The sequence below is a fragment of the Temnothorax longispinosus genome, chromosome 11 (genome assembly GCF_030848805.1).
Source record: "Temnothorax longispinosus isolate EJ_2023e chromosome 11, Tlon_JGU_v1, whole genome shotgun sequence".
Taxonomy (NCBI): Eukaryota; Metazoa; Arthropoda; class Insecta; order Hymenoptera; family Formicidae; genus Temnothorax; species Temnothorax longispinosus.
The window spans coordinates 6252431-6280164 of NC_092368.1; the positions used below are offsets into that span (position 1 = coordinate 6252431).

The window sequence follows — 27734 nt, forward strand, 5'->3', positions numbered from 1 at the left end:
GGCGAGCGAGACGCAGAGGAGACCGGAGACCGTCGCCGCGTTTCCCTAGGGACGCCCGTTCCGGATCGCGTACCGACCGACCGACCGACTGGCCCGTCAGTTTGTCAACGGCGTTGCTCTCGCGCGCACCACCGCCGCGCATCGCGATTTCGTCGACGCGCGCGAGCGTAATAAACGTGTTAACACGGAATAACCGTAAAGTCCGTAAATACCCCGGGGGCGCGTGTCATCCGTGTCTTCCTCGTCCTCCGTGGAAGACCGCCGGAATAAACGCGGCGCGGCGGCGGAGAGGAGTCGGGAATCGAGGAGCGAACTGTGAGACGTGAGTCCGGTCGCGGCTCGTGCACTTTGCACTGCGGCCACGCTGCTGTCCGCGCAACTGGTGCGCATCGAACGATCGATTCGCTACCTAGGTATGTAGATCGTGCGCGCCTGACTCGCGGCACATCGCACCCGTCGAGCCTCGCGACAGCGAGGACGAACGACGAGGAGAATAGGAGAACCGGTACCCGCGTGGTCTACGTCGGAATTTCGGATGAATTGACAACACAGTCCGCATGGCGCATACCGCGCTCGCGTGTTTCCGAAGGAAACTCGTTATTCTCACACGAGGAGGAGAGAAGAAGAAATTATTCAATCTACAATTTATTTACTTCAGCTTATATCGCTAAGAACTCGACTTGGGGTTTACAATTTTTTCTTAACACACTCGTACCATTCATATTTTTATGCTTATTACGACCTCTTTATTCTACATTGTTAAATTTTTAAGGATAAAATTTAAATTTTTTAAACCGATACCTTAAGTTAAATACCATTTTGTTACTTTTAACTACCGTGTGTATCGAAATTTATTATTTTAACCCTAGAGAGCATCCCTTAATTTTCTCATACGTGAAAGGCCAAACGGGGTAATAAATTACCCCAAACTTGTACCGCGTGTATAATGTTTCTATTTGTTGTTAGACAACTTTCTAATAGATAATTTTGTTTGTTTTTTTAATAGGGAAGACGATAGTAGTCATCAATTTGCGGTAGTAAAAAGAAAACAGTTAAAAAATTTCGAAAAACAAAAAAAAGAACCAAAAATTGGGCTGAAATGACTATTTTTATAAAAAATGCTGTAGTTTTTCATAAAATTCACCGATTTTAAAATTTCCAACGAATTTTGAAAGACGAATAGACAACCTTCAAGGGCATGTAAGCGATTTTTTCGTTTCTTAAAAAAAACATTTTTCTTCTTTGAACGTCTGAAGTAGAGGAAATGATGAAAAACTGTCGGATGGGAAAAATCGCAAAAAATGGAAAGTAAAACAGATTCTGTCGATTATTATTTATTTGAAAGGTAGTCAAAAGTCATAAAAGTATATGGAAACAGTAAAATTAACTCCACAAAAACTTTACAAAGTTTTAATCAGTTGCTGTGCAAGAACAGCAAAAATGATATAATTGACCGAATCTTAAACAATTATATATGAAACAGGGGTAGAATTTTCCGGGGAGTGCTATAAAGTGTATAATTTTTCGTTACCGATTTTCAAAAAATCTGAAATATACTTTACTGTGGTAAATGTCGAGTGTAAACGGCCAAAGGGGGTAATACGTTACCCCAAACGATTTTCTTTTTCGGTTTTCAGCTGCTGCACGGATCTAACTCACTCGCTGAATGATGGAGGTCGACTGCATGCCGGTTGACTAAACTGAATTATGGTTAGGGTCTCGGTATGAAAACTAACCTTCCTAAGTCAGGGGCGTAATTTGAATTTTGCGTGGGGTAACGTATTATCCCAGAAGTGCTCTCTAGGGTTAACACAAAAGTGTTATTTTAACTCTTCGTTGGTTTAGTTAAATTAAATATTGTTTTAGTTAAATCAACGACATTTGAGTAGGATCAGTAGCGACTTATAGGAATGGTTAAAAATGACTCAAATTGAGTATAATTTCATACTACAAATTTAACACTAATATTCTCTCTCTCTCTCTCTCTTTTCCTCAACACATCTTCTTTTACATTATCCAATTCATCATTCCACACTCTTTCCAACAGTTCTTCTTTATTCCTATCCAAATCCCGAGAGGAGAAATTATTAAACGAAAGATCTCTTCGCGAAATAAAAACTTTTTACCTTCCTCATTAATATTGATCAAGTATGAATTTTTAAACCAGCGGGAATCGATTTATAATAGCGGTCGTCCTTTTGAGATAAAAAGCAAGTCATATACGTATGACGAGATAATTTATCGTAGAATAAAAATCACACTTTTTTTCACTTTTTGTGACGTCACCTTGTGACTTATTGCTAAACGCGCCGCGCCCGCGCCGGGCTGTTTATTGTTCGTAAGCGGTATGTTTGCCGTGCTGGCAACGCAATCGTTAAACACCAATTTTTGCGTTACGCAATAAAATCGTCGAGCGAAAGAAACTTTTTTTTCTGTCACATTGTTGTGGCGTGAAAAAAAATTACACGCGGTTGTTTGCGCGGGGATCGGCGAGAGAGCGGGATATTCGCTATTCGACGCCCTGCATCGGCATTCTGGAATGTGCGCGAGGCAATTTTTGCAGCCGGCACGATAAATGCGAATAGATAAAGCGGAAATGGAGAAGATAATAAAACTAATAGTAGCGATGGCAATTTTTTCTCTTCATGAAAATTTATAAATACTCGAAAAAGACAAAAGAAACGAAGACCGATTAGTCTGTTTTAACTGAATAGCGAGTTACGATTAAAAAGGATTTTTAGGATATTTAATAGTTGAATTGCAAAGATAGAAGGACGTACGACAAACTCGGCTTCTTTATATCGAACGGGAAGAAAGCGAGGTGAGAAAGTACAAAGTAAAAGAGAGAAACCTATTGAGATCTTTAAAAATAATTCCGCATAATTATTTTTTTAAAGATCGCAAATTTCAAGTTACTTAGATGTTATTTGCCAGAGCCTGATATATAAATAAGTAATATTCAACTCCTGTATTATTGTAGTCTTAAAAACTCAAGATGCAGTTTAATTATAATGGAATAGAAACAGCCCGCGGTCGCCGGGATCAGAGGGCGAGAGCAGGGACGGGAGAACGAGGGGTCCCTTCTATTTTCGACCCAGATTGATGAGAGAGTGGGCTCTCGCCGCGTCTTTTCTAGGCTGGGATCCGTACATTACTTATACAACTCTTTCCGTATGCATGCAGGCTTTTGCCCGCCGTTGTTACTTTGTCCTGGGACAGTTATGGTTATGACTGATGGAGCAATCCGCGCTCCTACGTTGGCTTACGCCCTGCGCCGGAACGGCATAATAACGCGGATGTGATTAGGCGAGACGAGAGGACGAGACGAGAGGCACGTGTCACTCTCCTGTCGCTGGCAAGACGCGATTTTAAATTCATTGAATATTTGAGTGTATTTTAGCTTTTGTATTTTTCGTCTTTAATACAAACGGCTCGTAAAATCCGGAATATCGACAACTATGTCGAAGCTTGTCCCGTTCCGGAGGAATTGACTCGACAAAAGTTACGCGTTAGTCTTGGTATTTATAGCGCCAGACAATCGAATCAAATTTTTCTATACATAAACCAGTTTAGTCGTTGGATACGAGTCATTAAATTTATTATTGTTGCAAGGCCGTTTAGTTATTATTATTTCTTATAAGATTGGAGAACCTGTTATTTTTAAAAACAATATTTAAATAAGTTGGAGTTTACGATCTTGAAAGAAATAATTGTAGTAATTATTTTTAAAGATTGCAAACTCCAAGAAGGATACAGGAAGAAAAATAGTTGCAAGCAGAGTGCGTCATACGTTTTATCAATAATTTATACAACTGCTAATTAGATCTTAATCTTAAATTTTTTTAAGACTACAATACAGGAGTTGCAATATTATTTATTTACATCAGGCTCTGGCAAATAACATTTAAATAACTTGAAGTTTGCAATCTTTAAAAAAATAATTATGTGGTAATTATTTTTAAATTATTTTAAGTCGTAAATCGCAAAAAAGGTACAGAAAAACAAATCAGGATAAATTTATTTATACATATTATCGGAATAAATATTAATACAATATTATTTATCTATATTAGGTTTTGACAAATATAACATCTAAATAACTCAAAGAATCTTTAAAAAAATAATTACGTGGTAATTATTTTTGAAGATCGTAAATCACCACAAAAAAAGGTACAGAGAAGCAAATTCATAAATTTTATTACACGCGAAGGAGTTTCTGTCTCTCATCCACAAATTATCCTAGCCAAATAATTTTTGTGAGAGGTCCATGAAACAAGTTTGATGTCGTCGCTATATAATGGCCGGTCTCTTTTATACTCGCCGCACGTTGATAATAATCGTTGGCAGGGCTTTTACTATACGGATTCTTAATGTGAGATGTTTATGCTAGTGCACGTTCCACCTTACGTTTTACTTACGATAAAAATGATTCATCATGAGAGTTGACGATAAACAGTCACCACAACGCGTAAGTCACAGGCGTGCATGTTCGCGATATTTAAAGCTCGCTTAGCCGTAATTTCGACGACTCCCAGTTATGACTTCCAGCTGGGTCCGCGATTCATAAATAAAATCCGTCAAAGTTCCAGTTTGGATAAACCTCTCGCAGGACTCGCCCGCCGCGCCGTCGTCATCATCATCGCCTCGCGTTTGATCGTTCGCGCGTCGTCCGTTCATCGAAGTCACGAGGCAATCTCGCTTTCAATGAGCTTAATCGTGCACGCGACGTCTCGTGACGATGAATCATCGTCATCGTCTTGGTGTGGCGTTTGAGCACCACGGTGATACTATGTCCTTGTTCCCCATATATGAAATTTCGATTGCCAATTTAATTGCACGATCCCAAAGACAGAGCGAACCCTCGTGAAAGGGACTGTGCATCGCGTGCACTTTATCGTGAAATGCGAAACTAGTACTATCCATAAACAAAATTTTTGGAAATAAGGGTAGTAAATATAGAACGCAAACCTCTCTTACATAAATAAATGTTAAACTCTGTGCAGATATCAAAAGACGTACTGTGATGTAGTATTTATAACAATTGTACGAGGACGATTAAGAGGAATTGAAGCATGGACGATTAAAAAGAAAGGCGCACCGAGATAACTCGACATGATGCTGCGTGCGTAATAATTGTGACGATTATTTGAGTGCGGACACCATGTTAATTGCATCAATTAAGTGCTGTCGCTATAACAGATCATCGTCGATGCGATATTATTATGAAGAGAAAGAAAGAGAGAAAGAGAAAGTATATAGGTATATGTATGGCCTGCAAGAGTGTTGATGGAACATAACGTTCCATCAAAATTAATAAAATGGAATTAGCATTGTCTTTCTACCAGTTAATTTCTCAGAAATAATTTACTTTCTATCTGTCAAAGAAATTAGCAGAAGAACACAACAAGGAATGATGATTATATACTAATAATACGGCCAGAATGATGGATCAAATTGTTCTAGGTTTTTGCCATGTATAATACTCTCGTATCGATTCGAAGAACTGATTTCTCCTGATGAAAAATATCGGACGGTTACAGATGCTGCGAGAGAAACAGAGAGAGAAAAAGAGAGAGAGAGAGAGAGAGGAGGTCGGGAGAGAGGAAAGGCCCTGGGAGGTTCTTTTTCGTTCTGCTTTTGCTCGTGGAATTTTCCACGAGGTTTTATGATCTCTGTCGGCGGTTACAAAAGGAACGCGAGGCCTGTTTCTTTCTGTCCAAGAAGCGAAATGTCGCCCGGAGCAGACTGCGTCACAGTCGTCGCACCACGTGCATGCATACATGAGGGACACAACACGTGCGCGAGCGCGCGCATACACGCAACAGAGTGTATTGTAGTGCAACAGCAGTTCCCTTCTGCATATCCTTAAGAGAAATGTGAATTTTTTCAAATTTTTTTACTAACACTCGCAAATGGAAAAGGATTATACGCTTATCTTTACACCGTATATCTCAAGTTGCGACTAATATATTATTCAAAATATAAGCAGACTGGATTATATATCTTTATAAGAAATTGCAAATTTTACAACAAAACAAAAGATCTTTTTAAATACATGGAAGCACTCTTAGTGCGTAATATTACCGCGTTAATAATAATTGACATTTGAAATTTCTCTAGCTGTAGGGGAGACCGGGGCTGGTTGTGACATTTTTTCTATAAAGTGTCTCAACTCTTTGATTATGTTGTTTTTATAAATGAATCTAGGCTTGCTAGATTCAGTAACTAATCGGGATTTAAATTTAATCATAATTTTATCTAACCGCTCATTAGAAATTATATAAATTAAAAAATTCTGAAAAAAGAGACATGTAACTTTTTACCCCACACCAGGGGCTGGTTGTTACACCACACGGGGTAAATTGTTACAACAAAAAAACAAATGTAATCTCAAACTTTTTATTAAGAATAATCATGGTTTGTCTTCTTAATTCGAACAAAAATGAAATATTATTGTTTATAACAAATTACAAAAAAAGTTTAACTTCCAAGTAAGTCCAAGTAATAATATAGTACTTTTTAACTTTAAATAAAATTATAGTGTTATTTTAAACAAAAACTTAGGCATACAATTTTCTTTTGGCCTCTTTGCTTTATCACAACAAAATAAAAATAAAAAAATAAAAATTAAGTAAAATTATATGTTCTTATTTAAATAAAAATTCTTTAAAACAAAAATATAAGTAACTTTTAATCTAAACAAAAGTTATAAGCTCTATTCATCATAAATTATCTATCATAAATTAATTGTGGTTTGTCACAACCTGCCCCGAGAAAATGTCACTTTTAGCCCCAACACCAAAACTAACCTCTTAAGATTAAATATTAAAACACAAATATTTGTAAAGCTTATAAAAGTAAGGTTTATTGTAAACAGAAGGAATTAGAGAGTATATATCACACATACACATTTCTGCTTATTTAGATAACAAGTGCTAGACCAATAATACTAAAAAATGAAAATGTTACAAACCTGCGTTTTTTACGGCTGCTTGTCCGGGCTCCTCTCACAAGAACGCCAGCGCCACTAACTCGCGCGGTATGTCAGCCGACACTGGCGTGATCATTTATCTCTTTCTAACGTTACTATAGCGTTTCCGGTTTAGCTACCATTGGCACAGTAACAATCTACCCCTGTAACAACCAGCCCCAGTCTCCCCTACTCATTTTTCAAAGAAATTTTTACTGATTATTTTTTCTCAGATTGTATTAGCTTTAAATTATTTGACGTTCTCAGATTGTATTAGCTTCAAATTATTTGACATTCTCAGATTGTATTAGCTTCAAATTATTTGACATTTGAGATTAATCCATGTTTTTTCGACGTACAAAAAATGGGAAAGTTCGATTGCATTTATTATTCTTTTTTTTTCTCTTTCTCTCAAATATATATTAAAAAATAAAAAATAATTTATTTTATTCAAATTTTAGATAGAGCTATTGTGGGGGGTTTACAATACATTTCTATCAGTCGCTACCATTAATAGGCTTCGCTGTATATATTCGCGTATATGGGAACAAAGTATATCGCAGATATAAATCAGGGTTCCGTGAAACCAGGTCAAAAACCTCCGCGCCGTATAGCCCTCCACGCTTATGTAACCTTGTCCTACAAAAGTGATGCGAGAGGGGAAACATAGACGCTCCTTTCTCTCGTAAGGAATCGTTTTGTGTATCTCGTCCGCTTGCACACGTGTGCGGGATCTCTTCATCTCTCAAAAGATCCTCCCGCTTTGCCTAGCATTGTCCAGCCAGCAATATTCGCGCGGGAATATATTCCTCGAATGTCGTAGGTCGTAGGTGGATACTTAAAGGCAGATTAAAGGGAAGTTACGGCGAAAGATAATCCTTCGAGGAATATAATCGGTTAGAAGATATTATTGTCGACAGAAAGTCAATACTGTGCTATATCTTACGCGTGATATCTAAAGTATGTCAGAAATGTTGTTATTATATAAACGTGCAATATTTATATTTGCATATATTTATAACATACAACACTAACAATGCCTCTCAGTAATTGGCATCCACGATGTCTGGATACCCGGTATATATTTCAGCTTCTAAAACATTCGAATAATTTAATAATACGAAAGCTCGGTCGTAAACCTTGACTGCTCGCGTGAAACGTACATACGTAATGTACAATTCAGTTATTTATCGTTTTTTTTTACTAGGTCAAATACTGGCTCACTCGACAGTACTAAATTGTCTGTGACTGTTTGATGAAAATATAATGTCACGTTATATCGATTGATCATTTTACAAAAAAAAATGATTTCTAATTTATAAAGGTCCTTCCTGCATTGTCATCTTTAAATTATATATTTACATATATAAGTTGGTTGATGTAAATAGTATATCTATTCGATAATAAAAATTAATTCATGATAGACTCGCGGCAAAAATTGTTATTGCTTCGTCGTTTTGCATTGGGGCTTAGACTGGGGATAAGGCGCTTTTCATACTTATCTAATGGAAAATTCGATCGATTGCTTAACAACCGCCAGACATATTATTCTTGCATTCGCTCGATAATTGTAGGTTCAGCGTTGTTGAAAATTTAACGGGCTCTGCCAAGAATGTCCGCGCATTTGCGTTTTGGACGTCGCGGACTCAGAATATATCCGCCTCTTTTATAAGCCACGTGAGCGCGGTACAAAGTACGAGAAAATTGTCGACTGACTCTGGTATGTACCATGCACATTCCTCATTACGAATAAAAAGAAAATCGAGATTCCACCGAGGATAATCTAAGGTCTGTTTTCTGTCGCTGCACTGCTGAACTAGTGCACCCTGGTGCAGTAAGTTAGAATGGGACAAGTATATTTTGTTTCACTCTAACTTACTGCACTAGGATCGCTCGCACGATCCGCATTGCGCGCTTCCACGAGAGAATTTTATCCGCGGATAAAAAACCTGATGCGGGATAAAAAAGCGTAGAAAAAAAATAGGCGCCGCAAAAACAAGAAAACTTGACGTAACGTCATCGTAGCAGATGTTGCATTTACAAAGGATCTTCGTCTTCTTTTCGCCAAACAAACGACGACAAATGCACGCAGAGCCAGCCGGTTCTCTCGCCACCAGATCTTCTCATTATAATGCCGGAACGGAGGTTTAAGGTGTCCTCACGCTGACGGGAATCCGGGCTGTATATAAAGTCAGTGTAAACAGTATCTTTTTAAGGACTTCATGCAGAAAGGTTGAATGAACGTTTGTAGATATCCAGGTCGAATAAATAATACGCTCGTGCCATGAGGTTTGAAAGATAACAATGCAATAAGTAACTGTAGAGCACACAATTGAGTATAACTCGAAAGAATATAAAATAACATGAGGACTATAATACACGCAAAAATACTGCATATCTATATGTAACGTAATTATTTTCGATTGACACGAAATAGAGTAGAGAATGGTATCGTCGTTGTGAAACGATCTTTAGATCCATACGTCTATATATATTCGCACATACCGCATGTCTGTGCAGTCTGTTGTTCAACAATAAAAGCCGATCGTCAAGTTTCTAGGGCCATTGTTACAAGGTCCGAGAAGTATAAGGAGCAGCCAAGAATTTTACACGGCGGAATACGGAAATAGAACGAAAGGTATTGCTAGTCAGTCGCAATGCATTAATGAACGGCTCGCGAGTTTTGTCAGAACGGGAGATTGTTAAGATTGAGCAACATCGGCGATGTGCGTATAATTAATCATGGATATATAATATATGTATAAGTACGCGTGATTTTTTTTCACACGACACGTTATTACGAGATGCACGAAAAGAGCGATTATTTAATTTAACCGAATCATTGCGTTGACGCAATCGTCGTTACATAATTGCGGTAAAACAAAGATGAAAATTACGTGTCAACTGACGCGACAGACTAAATTATGTTGATTGCCGATACGAGCGTGTCAAGAAACGGAGGGAAAAGTGTCGGGTGTGTCGATTACATCATCACATTGCAACGCGTAACCGGAGGTGGACAAGAAGATCGGTTGACTGCGCTTCGAGGCGCGATTCCCAACGCATTGTGATAAATTTTGATAAGCAATTAATTATATATTTATATATGAGGAGGTAAGTTAAGGAGACATGTAGGATGATCGTTCGTCGACAATACGAAGGTTTTTGGGATTTTTTAAGAGAAGAAACATGTCGAACGATATATGCGTATATTCGGATAAACGTAGCTCTGAGACAAGCTCTGATAAAGCATGACTTACAAATCGTAACACCGACATTCCGAATTATACGAACATATTGAGACATCGAGACGGTACTATTGTGATGTCTAAGATATTCGTAAATACAAAGATGGGTATTGGAACAACCGGTAGTCATCGGTCACTCGCGACGAGGTATATCTCATTCTTGACGCCGGCTGCGGCCGTGCCGCTCGAGAGCCCCTCGCGATCGTTAGTCCGCGAACGAGTGCTCGCGAGATCACTATATCCTGATCGTTTCTCCCCGGTTTATGTGTTCGAAAATCTCCTCATCTCTACCAAAAGATCCTCCCGTCGGATCCACGTTACATTAGTACTTGAACTTTGAATAACTTCGTTGGTAACTGTCGTAGCTTATAAGCGATATATTATAATTTTTTTTTTACTTTGCCAAGCAGGCGCACAGGTGTCTTTTCCCATTAAATAAAATCTAGACGTTCTAGATGTTGTAATGTTTCCGAATGAATTTGTCAGTGCCAAAGCCATTCCGTTCCGTCGCCCCCGATCGTAATCGTAATAATGACACGATGTGGTGTTTCCAACAGCCAACAGAACGGAGCTGCCATCACAGCGATTACTCCACATGTGGACATCGCCGTCGCGACTCAGGATCGGCCGGGCACCTAGGAAAAAGACACAGCCTTAAGCCTGCATCGTCAGCTGCCGCGGCCGGTGAAGGATGGAGAACACCGATGGATCCAGAAGGAAGCTCTCCTTCCTCGGCTTCGGCAAGCGGGTATCGGTAAGTGTCCATGGTGTCGATTACGGACTAATAATTAATATATTAGCGCGAGCGAATAAAAGACGCGCCGGGGCTAAATCGAAGGGAAACTTATCAGACTTGTATGCTCAAGCGTATCGGATGATCTAATAGCTATACTTCGGCAAACAATATTCCATATCGGGATTGGTATGCACTTGGACTCTGCCGCGATAAAATGCATATCGCGTTACTTCAATGGCATAATATCTTCTACATCTACGGACGTGCGGCCACCATCACACAGCTATCGCGTTCCTCGTATCGCGAATTCCCGTGTCTAAAAATATTTCATATCGATTAGCGAAAAATTTTCACGTCACAGATTTCTTGCGCGCCTGTCCCTTTATCTCATCCTTTTATCTCAGATAATTTTTTTTTTAAATAGAGAACTGAGAAACGCTTATCGCCGCTCTCTCGCCTTTAATTTTTCCATCAGGCGAGCTTTCCCCGATCCGACGGAACAAACGGATTAATAAATGGCTCTAACGAGAAATTATACAGCAATTGCGGTGCATAACGATCGGCATTTCATCGGCGTTTGCGATGCATTTTGTCTTTTATGTATTGTGGCCGTAAAAGATAATGGCGACAAGACTAAATGGACAAATTCGATCGCGTTCCCGGCACGTGTTATCGTTCGAATCGAACGTAAGCAGATGTAATGGGGTTCCCGAGTGAGTCACAACGATCCGTGTCACACATTCGTGTATGCGAAATGAGCTGCGCGTTGTGTGTGTGCGTGTGTGTACGAAGGAGCAGAGACCCGGTCCGCGCGAAATAGCGTGCGAACTATCATCGCGTTTCATCGCGGTTGTCTCCCGACTCCGACATGGATTCGTAAAAGCAGGACGACCTCGAGGCAGGACTGATTGGCCTGATTATTGACGGTCACGGGTCAATAACCATTTGACACCGTGTGCGCGGCGCACCGCGCGCGGATCGCACGACACGGCCGGCCGCTAGAAACGCGAAACGGCGCGGCGCGATGGCACGTGACTTCGATCGGAAGGAAAGTTGCCGAGACTTCCACGCTAAACCGCTATCCTCGCAGGTCTTTACTGATGTTGGAGACCTGGTAAATTCCGCTGTCCTCTTCGTGGCGAAGACCGCGGACCGGAGATCGTCAACGTAACGCGTTACAGTTGCGTAAGCTTGAGGAATCGAGTCCAGATGCGAGCTTATCCCTGCGAATGCGATCATCGTTAACGACCGTCGCAAATTGGTCGCAAACTTCTGAACTTTATCGATCATTGATTCCTGCTTTGCGTTTCTAATGAGATCCCAGCGTGGGCTCCAGCGCGATGCTAGTTTTTCGATTCGTGAAAGGCCGCGATTAGTTTCGTCCCGCTGACCTGGATCGAGCGATCGAACAGCGAAGTGTCTCGCCCCCCTTTTGCCCTTAGCGCAAGGAAGTCGCCTAATAGAAACGCAAATTGGACGGAAATGTCCGGAAATTCGATTCGACGTGTCCCCTTTTCTCCGTCTCTTCTCTTTTCAGATGTTTTAACTGTAATCCGAGAGTGAATGACGGAAGGACAAATTCCGGGAATAGATTTGCCTCGCTCGTTACTTCTCCGTTTACAGCGCGTCTCGTCTCGTCTTGCATCGGGCGCGGGGTTTAAGACGTTAACGAGTTCGCCGTTCGACATGCCATTCAAGCGCTTACGCAAGGTCGGAAGCCGCAAATTTGATTATCAAGAGCGGTGTCAATCGTATCCTCGCTATCAGACAGCTCGAACGTCGCTGGCATTGTCAGTGTACAGGTGGCCCGTTTATGTCGGGGGCGCGTTGATCCGTAAGAGAGAGAGAAAGAGATTCCTTCTATGTTTGCAACAAACCCGAAGGTAGGGGACCACTTTCCGTAATAACATGTCGTGGCCAGAAGACGCTCGCCACCCACTCGATTCTATCCATCCGGCGCGCCAAGAAAGATCATCCGGCTTATTACGCAACCAAATTTGCACCAAGTCTCATTTGCCGATCTATTTTACAAGTCGAACAATTTCGAAACTCGAACTATCCAAGTGTAGCTTGAAGCGTCTTGTGGCACTTTTACCACCGGCAATTTCTTTAGCTAAAATTGTTGAGCCCTTGTCATTAAATGCGGTATTATAGGTATTATGCGGTAGAACATAAAAAAATGATCCATTTGCATATAGATGCAGGAATATGCAGTTGCCGCTGCGCTGTTTCTGCGATTATATGCAACGTAATTGCTTTAAAGCACCAGCGTTTAAAACGTGAAGAATATAATAGAGATAGGAATAGAAGATAGAAGAATATAAGATGGGAGATCTTTTGGAGAGAAGACAAATTTACGAACGATCTAAGATTCGACTCCTCCTTCATCTTTATCTCTCGCGTATTCCCTCGCGGTCAGTCGCCCTTCGTTTCCTAGTCAAGTTTAAGGTTGGATGTTCATTTAACTCGCCGCGCAGGGTTGGCCGCGCTGCGCCGCGCCGCCCCGGCCTCGGACGTGCTCACGGGTGCGGAAGGCTGCGGAATCGCGTGCGTCTTGAAATTGCAGAAAACCAATCGCGTAATTTGATGCCCGACAATTTAATGTGATAAAGAGAGGATTAACTTTAACGGACGTCAATTAGAAGTCAAGTCGATAAATCTTTTAAATATATAATGTAAATAGTAAATTTCTTCAATTTTTAATGAGTGCACTCCTTGCTAATTGACGAATAAGTTAGTGCGTTCACGTTACAGAAATTGGACAAAAAATTCATTTGAAAGTGTGACAAAACGTTTGCGAAAATATCATGAAGGAAAGTTGAAAGTATTGGCAGCTTTTTCTGTGGAAGCTGAAGAACATCTCGGGCATCTACCTTTCTCTCGTCCAGAATTTAATCGCGTGCCTATATCCTACTAGAAATGATCAACAGCAAGAAACAATTATTGGCAGGAAACGAAACCACTTGTTCGTTAAATACTAAGCTCTCCATCGATTTCCCCTGTCGGCATTTGGGAGGAAAGGTCATTGCTGGTGGAATAAACTGGGGGGGCTGCTGCGGTTCAGGTTCAAGGTCAGTCGGAGCAGGAAGCGAGGAGCGCACGTCAAGCGGAGAAATGGGAAAACACGGTCGATGATGGAAAAGCTTGTTTCTCACTCGTCTCTAATACTTCTCACGCGATCGCAGCCGCGGCGTAGGTGGCGATGATGAAACGTTGAAACATTGACGATCCATTCCACGGAATCGGTGGTTTCCGAGGAATAACGAGTATCGATCACCAGTACGGATAATAGATTATTTTCTTTTGCAATCTTTATCAGTCGGAATGGAAAATACAAGATAATTGTGCGTGTAATGTCCAGGAGGAAACTATACTTTACGCTTTTCGGACAATATTATATTAGCCGTCATGTCTCTTCCTTCTCTTTCTCGCACGCTTCTCCGCTAACAATGATCGATAACACCTATATGACCTAGGCCTAGCTGAGGTCGAGTCGGTCAGCAATTCTCGGCCTCTCCCATCGCTTCTACCATCTGCCACCTTATTCAACACCATCAGCTGAGCTGAGCTTTCCCACCTGCGGAGATCCCTCCCCTTAACGCCAGTTTTTTTCTCTTTCTTTTGCTCTCGAGGTCTGTTCCACTCGAGCCCTTGTATCCCAGATTTCACGGCCGATTGACACTTGTTGCGTCCGCTAGCCTTTGTCAATCATCCGCGCACTCTTCCCGTGAGATTTCTGATTCCAAATGCGCCAAGAGATCGGCAGGTGTACCTCTTTTCTCAGAATTTATCAACCGTTGATTAGTTAGCTGCAATTCTCTGGTTGATTCTCATCCCATCGATAAAATTATAAATAAATAGAATTAGTAGAATTAATAATATTATTAGCAAAGTGTTTGGGAGATTGGTAAACTCGACACGACATTTCCTTTCTCTAGAATCTTTACGGAAGATACTCTGTATCTTTACGGAAGATAGTCTTTTTGTGCATCAAAGGATTAACTCGAGTCATCAGGAGCAGTACTCAAAGGTATACGACCATTAGGTAGGAAATTAGTTTACAGGAGGGGAAATTGAAAATCCTGAATTGAGATCCTGATAAATCGAATGAGCAGAGGAGGAAGGACGGGGCGGGGGGGGGGATGGAGACGGAGGGGAGGAAAAAGAAGAATGAAGGGATTGCTCCTCGATTGAGCGTATGGGGTTGATATCGATTCACCCCCTACCACGGATTGTCGCGCGTTTCCCCACCCAGAGCCTTCCCCTCTTTCGGTCTTCCCGGTCCGGCGGGCGCCACCCTCCGCCCTCAGTTCGGATTCCTCCAGCTCTCAGCGCCGACCGGCCGGGTTGTCACTCGGCCCGGAATGCCATGCCCGAGGCCACTGCCGGTTCCTCCGGGAAGTCGTTCCTGCAGCGGGCACGGGGCAAAGTTCTCCGCTGGTTACGACGATCCCTGCGGACGACCCACCAGGTGAACACCAGCTGTCCCGTTCCCTCGAAAAAGCCGGTCACCTAATTCTTTTCGCGCCCGCGATTCGCGCGACCGAATAAACTGTCCTTCGGGAAGGCAAGATTCCCGTGTTCCTCCAGCTGTTCTCGAAATTATCCCTTGGCGCCTTTTGTGATCGCTGTTCGATGAAATATCATGAAAGTTTGAAGTTTCTGTGACGTTAGTCATGTGGGCTGTGAAAAACGGAGGCAGCAATCCGTTAGATTTCATAAACTTCAAATCTATGTATGACATTCCAATTTCTCCTGTTGAAAATTGGAATCCAGAATTAATGAAATTTTAGTGGAGTTTGCTAAAATTAAATATTTCAAGATGCTCTTCAAATGCTTGTTGAAAAAAGAGAGATATACTTCAAATATCTCTCAAACATTTCTGTAACTTTATTATGGGCAAAATACAGTAAAGAAATATATAAGACATCACTTAAAATATATTATATAATGCCTGTAATCCACAAGAGATATAATCTCCAATATTATTTCATTTTTCCCCATTTTTTTCCATTTTGCACTCGTATAACTTCTCGTTATTAAAATCGTAAGTGGGATCATAGATTAGCTTAGCAGATGTTAACTTAGAAGGACATTGAACATGTAACAATATTTACTGAAAAAGTATTCTCATTTATTTTTATTTATTTATTAAAGAAAAGTATATATTTTTCTGTACATCTGTATCGATATGTGAAAATAGTGTGGAAAGAAAGTCTACTCGTAAAACTCTTCAACTTAATCTTGTCACAAGCACTGGAGCACTGGTTGTACCGCGTAATGAAACAGCTAGATTTTTTTAGTTTCGCCAAGTTCTTCGGACGAACAATTCGTAGAAAAGAATTTCATGAATGACTGCGCAACGTTCGTTTTGATGATCGTGCCAGATGACGTGCCAGATTAATTTGATGTTGTTTCAAGATTTGTTAGTGCGGCGGATAATGGAAAAGTTTTCGATGTTTTTCATCTTTTTCTTAATACTAAAACCAACCAACGGTTATACTTTTATGGCGCGTTTGAAGTTGAAATTCGTGCCGCGAACACCAATTTAATCTCCCGCAATGAAAAACAAGTTCTACAACTCGAACTTTATCGGGAAAAAAATGTATTTATTTCCGTGCGTCACAGATCCATCGCGATACAAAGCAGGATTTCGACAATGTATTACGAAGTGCAGGATCGATTCTCAACGACTCTTTGACTATTTATTCTAACCGTTGTGTGTTTGACACGAACAGATATTAGCAGCATATTTTTAAGCTTGTATGAGAATGTGAAACTCGATGAATAAACTTCAAAGCGAATTTCCATTTTGAAACGAGGTTGATAAATAAAATTGTGCACGGCTGATGCACAGTAATTAATTGGATACGTTGTAATCTTTTTTCAGAGCTAAAAAAGTACTCTCTAGAAATACACTATTTTTAAACAAAATGCGATGCATCCGAAATTAGTAAATGATATTTCTTTTAATTAATTATAATCTATATTAAGGATCTTTTTCGGAAATTTTTGAAATCCATTCTAAAATATCCTTTTGCACATCTCTCACACATTAACATGGATATATATTAGGAGGTGTGAAAAATCGAAGTGTATATTGCATAATCAAAACGTTAGTCTGTCGCCAATATTCTTTTGGCATTATCTTATGTCCATTTCTAAGTCCAAAGTAGATTAACTTTAATCTTGGGTTGACTTACCCGTTTATCTTTTTCTAATTCTTAAAACTAGAAAAAGGTGAAAAGCAAGTTAAACGGAGATTAAAGTTAATCTGCATTAATAAAAATGAACATAGGTCTTCTAAATGTAACTGGCACTTGTGAAGATATGTTGCTCTCTGTAGAAATCGATATCTGTATCCTGAATTGCATAGGTAGAGTGGCCTAGGGCGATTAATGCACTTATATAGCTCTTGCGTACCTATAGGATGCCCTAAAAAGGATCTTTCGCGATTCTTCTCTCCAGGCAACTTTTCAAAGCGGAAGTTTCGGAAGAAAATTGAAGCAATTATTCTCCATATATATATATATATATATATATATATATATTTATAGCCCCCCCCCTCTCTTTTTCTCCCTTCTCTTCCTCCTTTCTCTTATTCTCCTATTTAATTAAGTTTCCCATTTTCCTATTTTTAAGTAAGAAAATATAACACGTATTTGAAGTCAGCGTTTCCCTTTAAATGATTGCGGCAGTTTAGTTCGGTTTCTGCCGTCAATTTGCATTCACAATGCGTTCGACAGATCTGCTTCATTTCTGCCGCCAATCTACCGTACAGTCTCTCTCTCTCCCTCTCTCTCTCTCCTCCTCTCTTTCCCTCCCTCTCTCTCTCTCTCTCTCTCCCCCTCTCCCTCTCTCTCTCTCCATATTCTGCAGCAATTTCTGCGACATAATTGAATTGATTTACAGCGATTAATGTGCAGCAGCGACAAACGTTAATGTAACATGATTGTTTGTCATATCAGATCGACGGGCATGCCGCGGAAACGGGACCGGAGCTCGACGAGGAGATGGAGAAGGTCTTTGCGATGGACGTTGCGGAGAAGTTCGACGTAGCTCGGCTTGGATCGCCCTCGGAATCGACTGGATCTGATCGAGATCGCGACCGCGGGCCACCCCCGCGATATGGCGGCGATCGCGATTTCAATCGTAAGTCGCTATAGTGTCGCTTTTCGACGTTGTTTCCTTTCGAGGTGTCGTTTACCTTCGAGAATTGGAAATAATAAAAATGACGTTTCTCCTCAGAATACCGTAAAAGAAGCTACCCACATCCGCACATGCCCCTGAAGAGCCTGCATTCCAGATCTATGCGACGGCATCTTTCACCGTAAGTTACTCAATAAAAGCAGATATTCAGCAAAATCTATTTCGTAGCTTTCTCGGCGGATACTTTGTCGATACTTGAAATCTCTTGTGCGAATCATCATTTGAGAGTACAATATCTTTTCCGTATCACAATTGTACGTACCTACGATCGATTCTATGCACGCGAGTATAAAGCACATATATGGTTGATTTAATATTCCTGATGAACCTTGAAACTAATAAGCGTTTAGCTTCTGATAGCTCTAATTGTAAAAGATAACTGCGAAATTTCTCGAGTTTCGAGCGAGCAACATTCAATTGAATGCGTGTGAGAACCTTTTAGCTGGGAAACTGAAGCCAGAAAAGGTACATCTTGCGTTTCTTCGATATCCTTAGCGAAGGATCAGCAACGGAAGTGTCCACCGAAGAGGATCATGGTAATGTTCAAGCGAGGAGTAACGAGGTCCAGGAGGTCGACGGGATGAACCGTAACGGGCTGCAATCGACCGTCACAGCCGAGGCCGAGCCCGAAGTCGACGAAGAAACGGCGGAGGAAACTGAAAATGTAGGCAGCAGCGAGAGCGAGGCGCCGATCTCGGAGAGGGCGGCTTCCGGTTTCAACGACAGCCCGACCATCGGCAGTCCGAGGGTGCAATTTGAGAAGATCAAGGAAGAAGATGTATTGAGCATGCAGACACCAGAAGTGCCAACCGCTCCGAGTGGCCTGGAGGAAGATCGGAATCGCCGGCGGCATCAAAAGCACGAACATAAGTAAGTTAAATCTACGTGACGGCTTGTCAAGAGCGACAGAGATAAGATCACGCGATCTTTAATTAACACATTTAGCCGTCAAAACGGGAACGTATTTTTTCCGATTAGTAAAATAACATCTTGATGAGAATACGGGGTCAAAGTAGCTCTAATTTGAATGAATATCGTGTCTGCATATATAACGTGCACGGATCCTCGATATTTTAAAGGCGAAAGTTTAAATCCGGCGGTCGCATTTCATGTCACAATTTTGCGGACTCATATTTGCACTGTATAAACCGCGCAATTATGAGCACGAAGCGATCGACCTTTATTTCGTACCATCCCGAGCGATGGGCTAGATTCAGCAGCGTGACAATTCCGGTACGGCGCGGTACCAAGTCGGCTAGTTGGTTCAAGATTTATGAGGTGGGGTGTGTGCTGAAAAATGTATGTTTACATCAGCGACTTAATTAAACGTTGGCTTTATTTAGACCGTCCAGATTCCTTAATTCTCTTCAAAAAGGAGAATAATTTCCTGAATAAAAATAAATAATTATAAAATAAAAATAAGAATAAGTCTTATATAAATAAGAAAAATAAGAATAAGAATAAATCTTATAAATTTATCTTCAAGTATATGACACGAGACAGATTGAAGTATTCATCATAATATAAGATTAGGGCTAATAAGAATTTGAAGTAAGTACGTATGTTTATCATGATTATTTCAATAAGATTGGTAAATCTGTCCGCCTAAGTTCGGTGGCTATAGGCCTGATTGAATTTTCTTTTTCTTCATGTCACGATTAAATCATGATCAGGCAAACCTTTTTTATTCTCTCTATAAAAATTTAAATATATATTCCTACAAAAAGACTTAACTAACTGTCCCATTATCGACTGCTCTTCCAGACGTCACCATCACAAATCTCGCAAATACTCTCTGCAGGAGGATCCGCAATGGCGAAAGCGATCGGGGGCCGGTCTTCCAGACAATTCGAGCCTACTGACTCGACGTGTCAGCGTCCAGCCAGAAGAAGCGAGCACCTTGCAGGAACTCGACATCGACGACCTGGAGTCGCATCGTAGTGATGATCCGCGTGGCATGCGGCGGCACAAAGCTGCTCACTTAACGGTGCAGATTGGTCGACGGAAGGAAGGCGGTATCCCTCATGACACCTTCAAGAAAATGTACGATCACTCGCCGCACGAGGTGTTCGTCCAGCTGGACGAATTACACGGCTTGGGCGAGGAACGCGAGTGGCGAGAAACCGCGAGGTGGATTAAATACGAGGAGGACGTTGAGGAGGGTGCTGACAGATGGGGCAGGCCACACGTGGCCTCCCTTAGCTTCCATTCGCTGCTGAATCTTCGTCGTTGCCTGGAAACCGGCGTCGTCCTCCTCGATCTGGAGGAAAAGGATCTACCTGGGTTGGCTTACAGGGTAGTCGAGCAGATGGTCAGAGAGGAGCTTATTCTGGCCCAGGACAGACCGGTTGTGATGAGAGCGTTACTGCTCAGGCATAGGCATGTGCACGAGCACGAACGTGGGTTCCGATTTGGCGGCAAGAGGAGCTATTCCAGTTACACCAGCCTTCAGGTAATTCGCCCATAATGACGATATCGTTTGCATAACATGCATCGTGCGTACGAAAACGGCCAACTCCTGATTAAGACTCGCAAGATTCGCTTCGAGTTGTTTACCTATATCGAAAAGTAAATAAGTGCACCGATGAAAGGTGGAAAGTGATAATCTATTGCTCAACAGGTAATAACCGTGTTCACAAGCCTCAGGGTTGCTATATAAATTAGATTTCGATGAATTTCCATCTCAATTTGAGCTCCACGAACTGACGTAACCCTGAGTTTGCACTTTCGAATCTCTAGTGATCGAAAATAATTGCGATGATTGTAATGAATGCTGATGTACTTTATCGTGTTCGCGTTGAGACTTGAAAATAAGTCAATTTTATATGAATGTCGCAGTTTATGGAAATGTCGAAGATCACCTGCGGGGGCGATGTATCGAGCGCGATCAGTAGTGAGTAGTCGCAACGGGTGGTAGCGGGGAATAGGTTTAACTGACAGTGCTAATATTATTTCCACAGTCCATCTGGCTGGAGGAAGAAGATGCTGCGCGGGAAGCCGCTGAGAACCATGTAACCCAACATGTAAATCTCTCGTTTCCCGAATCAAACGCAGTTTTTTTACTTCTATTACTCTAGTCCTTCACTCTGTTCGCTCGCACGCCTCATACGAATTTTTATATACTTTTTAAAGTAAATCCGGCATGAATCTACGGGACAATGTCGATTTTATATAAAATTCTTCACTTAAGGACTGATTATCGGTCTTAAAACATGAAACAACAATTTATTGGGTCAATATTTCGAATCTGGTTTAATACTTTATCTATTTTATATGCCTAACATTTAGTACAACATTAATACAAAATTAACATCTATCTCTAAATTATTATATGATTGTAGTAGATAGGTAGACATATAGTAATACAGAACACTGATTATAGAACAGTCATTGACAATGTCGTAGCTTAAGGTTTATTCTAGTTATACAATTTAGTTTATGTATAATCTTTTTAGTCTTGACATTGAAACTAGTGAAAAGTTTATTTAAGTGGAGTCAGTTTTTTGCCTCATGTCCTTCATAGTTATTTTCATGATAGATACTTAAATGCCACACAATTTTACTCCGTAGCTTAAATTAGGACAACCGCAGCGCGATTTCCTACAGCTTGCAGTTTTTCCATTGTGTTGCGTTTCTCCACGGGTGCTTTTTTAGCACGACTAGTCCTAGACCCGCCTGGGTTAAATTAATTCTAGAAATATTCGTTTAGTGCCGTTTGTCGAACGATAGCGATTACAAACGCTTGTGATCGTATGTCGCGCTTTTATTCATTAGAATTTCATTCTTATTATAGTTTATTATTCTTTTTTGCCTAATGTTCATTCGTTATCGCGGAGCAAATCACGAAGATATGACGTGTTTTTCGCATCAATGTGAGGCTGAACTATTTTATGTGCATTATTTTGTAAGCATTCCTGTGTGCATTCACGAGTACACTACATGACGGTTTTCTCACTTTATACACACAATTACAATTTTTTCTATCACAATACTTTCTCACCGCGAGATGTTTCCCTCGATTAATATCTTTCATAATCATGAAGACTTGAGACGAAAAAAAACGATCATTGATAATGTCACACTCTTCTGTTATTGTATATTTTTATTCTGCTTAATTCTTATAAACTGAAAATAATCAATCAGCTTGCCTTTTTTGGGAAATTCATTATTACTATTATTATTTGAAACATTTTCTTTGTAAGTTAAACAATATCATGAAATTAGATAAACATATGTCTTATTTTACAAGTTAAAACAATTCTGTATATTTTTTACATTTTTTATAAGATGTAAGTTATTTTCGCAAATAGTTATTATTTTTAGTGTTTATATAAACTTTGTAATTAACAGGCTATTTATCTCCTGATTTAGTCTTTTGTTCACTTCTAATTGTTCAATGACATAAGATTGTTCTAGTTTCAAGATATTGAGAAACAACCGATTTTTTGAATTTTCTTACCGAAGATCTAATACGTAGTCTTTCTTCGGCGGAATTTAAAGATTCTCAGATTGTTTTATAAAAATTTTGAAACATTCGACAGAATCTGCACGATGCGAAACCGAAGATCGTCTCGTCGAATCTGGCGCTCGACAGTAATCACACGGTGGTCGATATCAAGGAGGAACTAACGTACATGAGCAGTAACGAGGACTTGAAGAAGAGTCACAACGATTACATCCTCAAGAGGATTCCAGCCGGTGCTGAGGCGACAGTTGTACTCGTCGGCGCCGTCGACTTTCTGGATCAGCCGACGATAGCCTTCGTACGATTGGCCGAAGGTGTGTTTATGCCGTCCATCACGGAGGTGACGATACCGGTCAGATTCATGTTTACCCTATTGGGACCGAGAAACGGCGACCTGGATTATCACGAGATTGGCCGGTCAATCTCCACCTTGATGGCGAACACGTCGTTCCACAAGGTCGCTTATAAGGCCAATGAGAGGCGAGAGCTGCTCTCGGCTATTAACGAGTTCCTAGACGATTCGATTGTACTGCCACCCGGCGACTGGGAGAGACAGGCCTTGTTACCGTTCAACGAACTTAAGGCGAAGAGCGAGGCTATCAGGAAGCGAAAGGCAAAGGCGCTCGAGGAGAAGGACAAACCGGAACAAAGTGAGGCCGCCGTGAAAAAAGGTAATTTCTTCAAATACTTTAACCGTCTTTGTTATTCAATTCTTAAATATTTATCGTTTTCGCTCCTTCGTCCTTAATTAATTATTACCTGTAATGTAATGTATAACAGCTCTTCTAGCCGGCGAGGAGGAGAAGAAGCCACCAGAAGACGATGATCCTTTGCGACGTACCAAACGTCCATTTGGCGGCCTCATCAACGACATTAAGCGTCGCTATCCCTTCTATTTATCTGATTTCACGGATGGCTTGAGCTCGTCCTGTCTCGCGGCAGCTATCTTCATGTATTTCGCCGCACTATGCGGCGCCATCACCTTCGGTGGTCTGATGAGCGACAAGACGCAAAACGTAATAGGCATCTCTGAAACTCTGGTCTCCGGTTCGTGGACGGGCGTGATAATGGCACTATTTGCCACTCAACCGCTGGTGATCATCGGCACGACTGGTCCTTTATTGCTCTTCGACGAAAGTCTATACAACTTCTGCTTGGCTAACGAGCTCGAATTTCTGACTGTACGGGTATATGTTGGCGCCTGGATGGGTATTATCGCCCTGGCGATTGCCTGCGTCGAAGGTTCGGTCCTCGTGCGACTCTTCACGCGCTTTACCGAGGAAATCTTCACCGGATTGATTTCTATCCTTTACATCGTTGAAACGTTCATCAAGCTTTACAACTACTTTGTGCGCAATCCTCTTCTTCACGAGTACAGCTTTGGGCCGGACATCAATGACACAACCTATCCGCTCTACGTTACCGAAATGAAGGTCACGCCATGGAACGGAACCGAAGAGATCCTGCGCTTGGAAAAAGTTCTGGTACCGAGTCACGACATAGCTGGGTTGCTGATCAATCAACCCAACACAGCTTTGATGTGTACTATCCTTTGTCTGGGCACCTTTCTGGGCGCCTATTACTTAAGAATCTTCCGCAACAGCCATTACCTGGGTCGTAGTGCTCGAAGAGCCTTCGGAGACTTCGGCGTGCCTATTAGCATCGTCGTTTTCGTTCTAATCGACTATCTATTTATGGTAAAAACGGAGAAGTTACTGGTTCCTGAAGGACTCACCCCAACTATACCCGATAGAAATTGGTTCGTGTCTCCCGCTGGATACGAGAAACCCATACCACTTTGGATGGCTCTAGCTTGCGTGGTGCCAGCTTTGCTGGTTTACATCCTGGTGTTTATGGAGACTCAAATATCGGAGTAAGTTAGATTTAAATCGTTTGCCTGTCCGAGACGGCTCGCGGTTTCGGATTAATCATATCGTTCGCTTTGCAGACTGATCATCGATAAAAAGGAGCGTAAGCTGCGAAAGGGTAATGGCTATCACATGGACATCGTGGTGGTCTGCCTGATGAACGTGGGATGTGGCCTGATGGGTGCACCTTGGTGTTCCGCCGCGTCGGTGCGCTCTCTCACCCACGTATCCGCTGTGACCGTGATGTCACGCACCCACGCACCCGGCGACAAGCCGCACATCGTTGAAGTGAAAGAGCAACGGGTGAGCGCCCTTCTGGTCGCGATACTGATAGGCGTGAGCATGCTGATGGCACCGTTGTTGCGGCGGGTACCGATGTCCGTCCTTCTTGGTGTGTTCCTCTACATGGGTATCTCATCGACGAACGGCGTGCAGTTGTTTGACCGCATCAAGCTCTTTTTCATGCCAGTCAAACACCACGGTACAGCAAACTACGTGCGCCGCGTACAAACCTCCAAGATGCACATCTTCACCTCCATACAGATCTTGTGCCTAGCCATATTGTGGATTGTCAAGAGTACTAGAGCCGCTCTGGCCCTGCCCTTCTTCCTTATCCTGATGATACCATTGCGCGCTCAGATGAGCCACTTCTTCACCACCGCGGAGCTACGCGCCCTCGACAGTAAGGGACCTGAGCACGAAGTCGAAGACGAGCTGGATTTCTACGAGGAGGCTCCTCTACCTGGTTAGACTGTGCCTTAATCGACTATGATATCATGGCGTATCTCTCTCCGCCTCTCTCTTTCTCTCTTTAAATTCATCCACTATGTATCTTTCGAAATTATCTACTCATATACCTATTTCATATCAGGGTCTCAAAGTCCTTATCTAGCGCCAATACAGAGGTCGCAAGTACAGAGTTCTATTTTCACTAGATTATGTATATGCATATATGTATATAACGTCCATTAATAGGGTCCATTGATAAGGAGCTGATAAACGGTAGAATTCAAATATAAATGTACGACATATATAATGCAGAAAGGATTATCAACAGTCATTAGACTGTCGGATCTCGTTTTGCACAAATTTTTTATTCTTTTGTGTTTTGTAGAGTTTTCATTCCACAATTTTCCATGAATCTTGGAACGCGCACGAATATTTATTTTCATTGATAATTACTAAGATTGCATCTGCTTATATATTTTGACCGTTTTTTGTCATGAAATTATATAAATAGCCTGACCGTACATTTTGAAATGATTGAGTTACTCATACACGCTTAATGGACGATATGATGCGTTTGCGTTCTTGAAATTAAGTGGAAAACCGGTGCCTCTGAATGCCTGATATTTGCGCTTTGCGATGTAATGCTCAGGAGAAGTTTACGTAATGGCACACATGAGGATAGTGCCAAATCAAAATGTTATGAGGACAATGCTCGACTAGTGATGATTTTAGAGAGATAACGTTTTCGCAAATCCTTCCTTTTTCTCTTTTTTTTTTCATGGATATACATATAAATATATATAAACACACACATATACAAGGGAACATATTGTTGCCTTGATCTTTAAATTCTTCAAAGATGTGCACGTGACAGAGTTTATGAATCTTTATATATTCCAAATTTGTAGATCTTACGCGATATCTAAGTTTCAACGTTTTACTTCTTTTTCCTCTTCTTCTTCACAATTGTGCCTCTCTCTACACGTGTAAATCTTTAAATTTATAGGTGCTTACGTACGCGGATCATATATTGAGGCGCGAATGTATAAAATGTCAAATATCTTCACTTCCTCAGATTCTTGATTTTAGGAATTCCATATCGATTATCGATTTTAATCTTACAATTAGACTTTAAGCCCCCGATAATCTTTGCTTTTATAAATTTTACCATTGCTACATATTGTTAAATTCGTCAATTTCTTGTGATTCGTATTTACATACATATATACACATCTTCATAGTCACAAGTACTTACAAAACTTGCGCACTATATAAAGGATACTTAAAAAGACACAACTCTTGTGTCTCCCTTATTTGCACAGGTGCTTATTCACGCGATTGCACTTAAAAATGGGATAATTCTTACATATTTTTATATCTACACAAACCAGATCCCTAGATTTTAAATTTCATTAGGATTCATTTCTTATCCTTGGATTCCGTAGACGGATAATTCCTTCCATTTCACAGATCCTTTGATGGATACTTGAGTCCCGCAAAATCGAAACTGCGATGTTTTATTTTCTTTATTAACTTGCTCAGTATAACGTTCTGCAAATCCTACTAGATAAGCATTCGTGTATTTGCTCGTAAAACACTATGATTTTAATTCATTCTTACGACATGAAATCTAAGAGAAGATATTCGCGCGCGCGTTTCGAGCAAGATGAAGCGATCGATGACGCTGTAATTAGAGCGGTTCGGAATTATCGTAAGGAATAAAGGCTGGTGAAAGAAAAAGAAAGAGTTATATTTAACTAAATGAACTATTTTCGAACAAATAGAGAATATATATATATATATATATATATATATATATATATATACACTTAGTATATTTTATATATATATATATATATATATATATATATATATACACACATACACATATATATAGATAGATAGAAAAGATACATTGTATTTTTATTCGTATTAGAGTATTTTACTAAAACTTCCGTAAAGTCGTTTCCGCTTATTATAACACATCAATTGTTAATCGATAATAGAGAGAAATCTAGATCGAGAAATCGATAATAGAGAGAGTGGAAGCGATATACTTAATCCATTGTGATAGCAAGCAGAATTGCTCGAATACAAAAAGATGGTACAACTAAGCACTTAACGTTAGCGAAAAGTTTATAATGCAAATCCTCTAATTAGATGTTTAATCGATCCATAGAACATTATCGATGCACACGTACGCGCGTACATATTCACCTATATGCGTTCCTATCGTCGTTGATATTATATTGTAACAAAAGATTATCGAGGCGAATTGTTACGAAGCGATAGTACGGTTGTACATAGTCTAGTTAATATACAGTATTAAAAAAAAATAATAATAATTAGCAATAGGCAATAGGCATAGTAGTTGATTTGCGCCTTAAATTAGTGATCGAAGAAATAAAACATATTTTAATTGTACTTGTATTTGATACTTGTCCCATTTATTCTCCGTTTTTTTGTTACTTTGGAATTAAAATCTCGATATGTAAAAGGAATGTAAATC

General features: G+C 40.7%; 1 protein-coding gene across 10 annotated transcripts; it reads left to right on the plus strand.

Moving 5' to 3' along the window:
• The first annotated feature begins 65 nt into the window (after positions 1-65).
• On the plus strand, positions 66-27649 carry Ae2 (Anion exchanger 2). Of its 10 annotated transcripts, none has more exons than XM_071793362.1 (10): positions 66-413; positions 10776-10972; positions 17923-18106; positions 18203-18284; positions 18659-19033; positions 19928-20615; positions 21124-21186; positions 22705-23299; positions 23409-24501; positions 24577-27649. In XM_071793362.1, exons 2-10 carry the CDS (start codon positions 10910-10912, stop codon positions 25244-25246), a joined length of 3813 nt encoding a protein of 1270 aa, XP_071649463.1. In that variant the 5' UTR covers positions 66-413; positions 10776-10909; the 3' UTR covers positions 25247-27649. The 10 variants fall into 10 exon arrangements, with proteins under 10 accessions (XP_071649463.1, XP_071649468.1, XP_071649466.1 ...); XM_071793365.1 differs by lacking the exon at positions 66-413 and adding an exon at positions 8359-8690; XM_071793363.1 differs by lacking the exon at positions 66-413 and adding an exon at positions 9156-9608.
• The last annotated feature ends 85 nt before the right edge of the window (positions 27650-27734 follow it).